General features: G+C 41.6%; 1 protein-coding gene across 1 annotated transcript; it reads left to right on the top strand.

Annotated features, from left to right (window-relative positions):
• The first annotated feature begins 224 nt into the window (after positions 1 to 224).
• On the top strand, positions 225 to 3,262 carry LOC149735690 (transcription factor Jun-like). Its single transcript, XM_089879146.1, has one exon. It carries the CDS (start codon positions 1,416 to 1,418, stop codon positions 2,559 to 2,561), a length of 1,146 nt encoding a protein of 381 aa, XP_089735272.1. The 5' UTR covers positions 225 to 1,415; the 3' UTR covers positions 2,562 to 3,262.
• Positions 3,263 to 4,629: the final 1,367 nt, after the last annotated feature.

Here is a 4,629-nt window from a genome sequence, read left to right as displayed (position 1 = left end):
TACGCGCGCCCGTCTATTTTGGGCAGCCAGGCATACGTATATAAAGCATTGCACGTGGGTAGGCCTAAAATATAGTGAACTAGACCGACTGAACAGCCTTAGGCAGTCGCAACTTACGTTGCTTCGCAGGCTTAGATACGCACGAAAAAAACGGACTGTCTTCTCCTAAATAGATGCCGTATAAATATTCCGGTGAGCCGCGCATAAGCTTCAGTGGTGCAGGTGTCTCTCTCGTGCTTCGTTCAACCTTGAGAGATGTTGTTTCTCTCAGAATAGGAAAAATAGCAACGTTTGGCAAACTGTAGTGGTTTCCTATGCCAGGCGCGCTTGTATCCGTGCGAATCTTGTTCAGACGTAACTCGGCAGAGTCAAGGGTGTTTTTCAGACAACTTGCTTCGTCTGTCAGAAGGCAGCTTATAAACTTCAGTAGCATATAGCACGTGTTGAGGGAATGGAGAAACTTGGTCGTCACTGTTGATGAATGAGATTTACATTTTAATCAGTTAGCCCCGAGATGTAAATTGTGTTTGTTGTTTAGTTTGCTGTTTAGAATTATCCAGAATAAACTAGTGGTGCGCGTCGCGAACACATCATCGGTACACTTGATTTATGCTTTTCTCACCGGTGACATTTCTCCTCACCGTTGCGCGTTTGTTCGTAAGTTTACCCAATGCTCTCCCGGTCGTCAAGTGTCTCAAGAACGGAGCGAAAAACGCTCTCTCGTCATATGATCTGTGACGTCATTTTTAGCCAATAGCCGATCGAGCGAGAGACGTCAGCTTTAAAAATAATTCACTCTTTCTCCCTCTGCCTTTCATTCGATCGCCGAAAAAGGCCGGGGTACAAATCAACTGAACACATGATTCTACTCACAGATTTGAAAACAATTCTTACCGTGAGGTAGGATGGTACAGTACCAATGTATCTAATTTAACATTTTCGACTATAACAGTCAGTGTAATGCCATGTGGAGAGTAGTAGCATAATATGTAGTAAGGAATTAGAACGAGGTGTTTATGTCAAAAAAGTTATTATTCTATGACTGTATAAAGATTACTATATATTAATAAAATACTTCCTTTCCAGCTATTAGTGAACATATTAGTTTTGTTGTTGTACGGTTCTACTGAAACGACGCTCGAAAGACATCACTACTTCAACTTGAAAAGAACTGTACTTATTTGAACGTTTTTCAGTAGCGAGGTGTGACTCATAAGCACAGCTACTAACGCGGAACACTTTATCGACAAACGATAGGAAGAGGACTAGTCACTATACCTACTATCTGTCTCACGCCTCTCCTCCTGTTATTCTCTTCTATTGCTCTTAGGAGCACGAGCAAAGTCCCGTTATTGTTCATACGTCGGCCGCCCAGCCCAACGTACCTATATCAGTGCACGTATAGTACTGCAGTTATGGAAGTAACGTTTTACCACGACGATCCGGCCAGCAGAATCACATACGACCTGCATTCGTCCCCCGGCTCAGTAGAGAGCGCTAGTAGTACAGACGGTGGACCAGTTTCAGCTATATCTACTGTACCACCACCATACAGCAGACACCAGTACGATCACGAGTTTAACAAAACAGCCGTCTTGAAGGGTATGAGCTTAAACCTCAGTGATAATTACTCGAGACAGTCGCTAGGGAAGGCGAACTCGGCGATAACGTCAAGTGCAATTTCGTCGACCGGATACCATCAACCAAACGTAGTAACGAACTCATACGAACAGATCCAGTCTTCGATTGTACCAGCAAGTTCAAGTAGCCTGAGTGTCAGCATCCCAGAGCACGGCTCGCTTAACGCTGCTACTTTATCTACTCCCGATCTGGTGAATATGCTCAAAGTAGGATCGCCGGATTTTGATAGAATGCTCGTACATAGCAGTCAAGCGAACACTCAGAATAACTCTCAGTTTTTCCAAAGAAACGCCACTCAGGAGCAAGAAATTTACGCCCAAGGTTTTGTCCGCGAATTGGAAAGGCTCAAGTCACACGGCAGTAATCCAGACCTCGCCGCCGCCAGTCCGCATTCTGCGGGAAGTTCGACCACTGAAACCCCGCAGCCGTCCGTAATAACCTCGGGCGTGATGTCGCATCAACACTACGCACCAGAATCGTACTATACAAGGGAACAACTCCATGATATACCTACTACCAGTGGATTAGGTGGTACCGTACACCATGTCGGTAACCCAATTCACCTTGCCCAACAGCCACCAATGGCGTACATGCCCCACTTAAAAGAGGAGTCACCCCAGACCGTCCCAATAGGCAGCAGTCCCCCAGTTTCCCCGATAAACATGGACCACCAAGAACTTATAAAATCGGAACGAAAACGATTAAGAAACCGAGTTGCTGCCAGCAAATGCAGAAAGCGGAAACTGGAACGTATTTCCAGGCTCGAGGACAAAGTGAACAATCTTAAGAACCAAAACCTTGAACTGACCAGCAGTGCAAACCTGCTTAGACAGCAAGTTGCAGAACTCAAATCTAAAGTAATGACGCATGTCAACTCGGGATGCCAGCTTATGATGTCCCAACAGCAGGTCACCTTTTGAAGCGTCTTTATAAGACTGGTGCTGAATTGACCTCAATGTCATGAGGCCTGTTTAAGGCGTACTCCGAGAGGGTATTATGCTGTGCGACCGCGAATGAAGGGACGAGGACGCGAACTATTTAAAAAACACTTAATTTATTGGTAACAGAAATCGGTTCAAAACCGTCAGCTGCTGAAACAAACAGCCAGAGCTTCGTGTAAAGCTGCCGGAAACTGTGACGTAAGCAATGTTTACAGTGTGCTAGCTGAGTTGCCTTGCTTAGCGATTCGTTTGAAATTTACCAAGAATTTTACGAGCAACTCCAACAGCTAGTTACGTAAGCTGCTGCTGGTGGCATAGCCCCCGAGATTTTCTGACTATTACGCCGTGGTCAGTTTATATTATTTATTTGCACGCTACGTCGTTTTTGTATTCTTCTTTCAGTTTTTATTTTTATTTTATTTAATCTTTCTTGTTTATGTGCCTTTTTTTTCACGCCTTGTTGACTCTTATGTAAAATTCACGTGTATAATTTGCTCCGGCACATCTTACACAACAATTTATTTATTTTCCATTTTTCACACTTGTTCCAAATGTCCACGCACCCTATTATACGTTGATCCCTACTTTAAAGTGACACCAAAAATTACTCTATTTACCAAACTTTCAGTTGTTTATTTTGCCTCTTTTTCGCCCCAACAAAGAACAACACATCATTTAAACATTTGTTTTGTTTCGTTTGAAATAGCCAGAAAGTTGATTTTCGTTTGATTTTATAATCAAATTAAGTTCCTACCTACGCTATGTTTTGACTTCCTTAGTTTTAGATCGGTTTCACGCCCTCTTCGAGTTCGCTGTCGAAGCCGATACGGTATCGATCATAAATACCCAAATAACTTGCGTAAAAGATTGGAATCTTGAGCATTGCATAGCCTGGTAAACTGACAGATCAAAGTAGTTGCCCGCATGTAAAGATTTAAAATGCCGGAGGCAAAATTTCCATTGATCAATTTAAAATGCGATGCGATCCCGTTTTCATAGGCATGCTTTGTTTAAGTTATAAAGTATCCTGTTTTTGCAAACTGGTACGAAGTAGGCCCTTCCTTACTTCGCTGGTATGTACAGTCATAAATACATCCGGTATCACTGCAGCGCATGCCCTCCCTACATAATTTCGCGCCTCAACATCCTGTGTTACGTTGTCAGTGTTTCCAATTACTTTTTTCGATAACTATCTACCCCGCATGACTATCATTGCACTTTCCTTACGCCGCAGCAGATCACTTTATTAAGCGTTCCGGATTGCCAGTGTCTGCGGAAACACTGGTCTCGGAAATCACTGTAAATCAATTTAATCTGTTACCAACACAATTTTATTGCTGTCAATATAGGACCCGTTTTGTATTGGCGTAACGCTAATTTATTAACGGAAAAGAAAGTTAATGCTGATTTAAATACCGTTATTTTCCTTCTCGCATAACTACACTTGCTGTACAAACCATATGGGCAACCAGCAGATTACGGACCCGTGGTATGCTATTAGCCAAATATTGTAACAGTCCTTATTGAGCGAAATTACAACTCTTCTGAATGGGAGAAATTGTATTTCTTCTAAAAATTAAAAGCTAATTGATTTCATTTGTATTACGGTTTGTAAGATTGTTTGTATTTTAACTTTGCAACACTGTACAAAAGTAAATTTACTTCCTGTTTTACTGATTCAGATTTGTGTTTAATTGCGATGATACCATTGAAATAAACTTGTATTCTTTCAATTGTTTCTCGTGGTGCTTATAATAAAAAGTAGATTACTATAAGCTATATCAGAACTTATAAGATTACTCAGATCTTTAAAATACTATAACTGCTTGAAATACAATACCTGTTGAGCTAAATGAATAGTACATTGTACAGTTTATACACAATAGTCGGTAACATATAGCCACTATTAATGCAAAGGGGATAATCGATTTAGGTATGAATGCCGGAGCAATATTGACACATTCTGCATGTGCATTGTGGTGATTGTATAGGCTGGTATAGAATGGTTAGACTAAAACACTGCTGGGTACGCATAAATTATTTAAAA

This window comes from Ciona robusta, chromosome 5, assembly GCF_009617815.1.
Source record: "Ciona robusta chromosome 5, ASM961781v2".
NCBI lineage: Eukaryota > Metazoa > Chordata > Ascidiacea > Phlebobranchia > Cionidae > Ciona > Ciona robusta.
The sequence above is the reverse complement of the archived record's forward strand: the minus strand, read 5'-3'. Positions and strand labels throughout refer to the sequence as shown.

Coding starts and splice junctions, on each gene's coding strand:
- LOC149735690 (XM_089879146.1), top strand. CDS start 1,416: ATGGAAGTAACGTTTTACCACGACGATCCGGCCAGCAGAATCACATAC.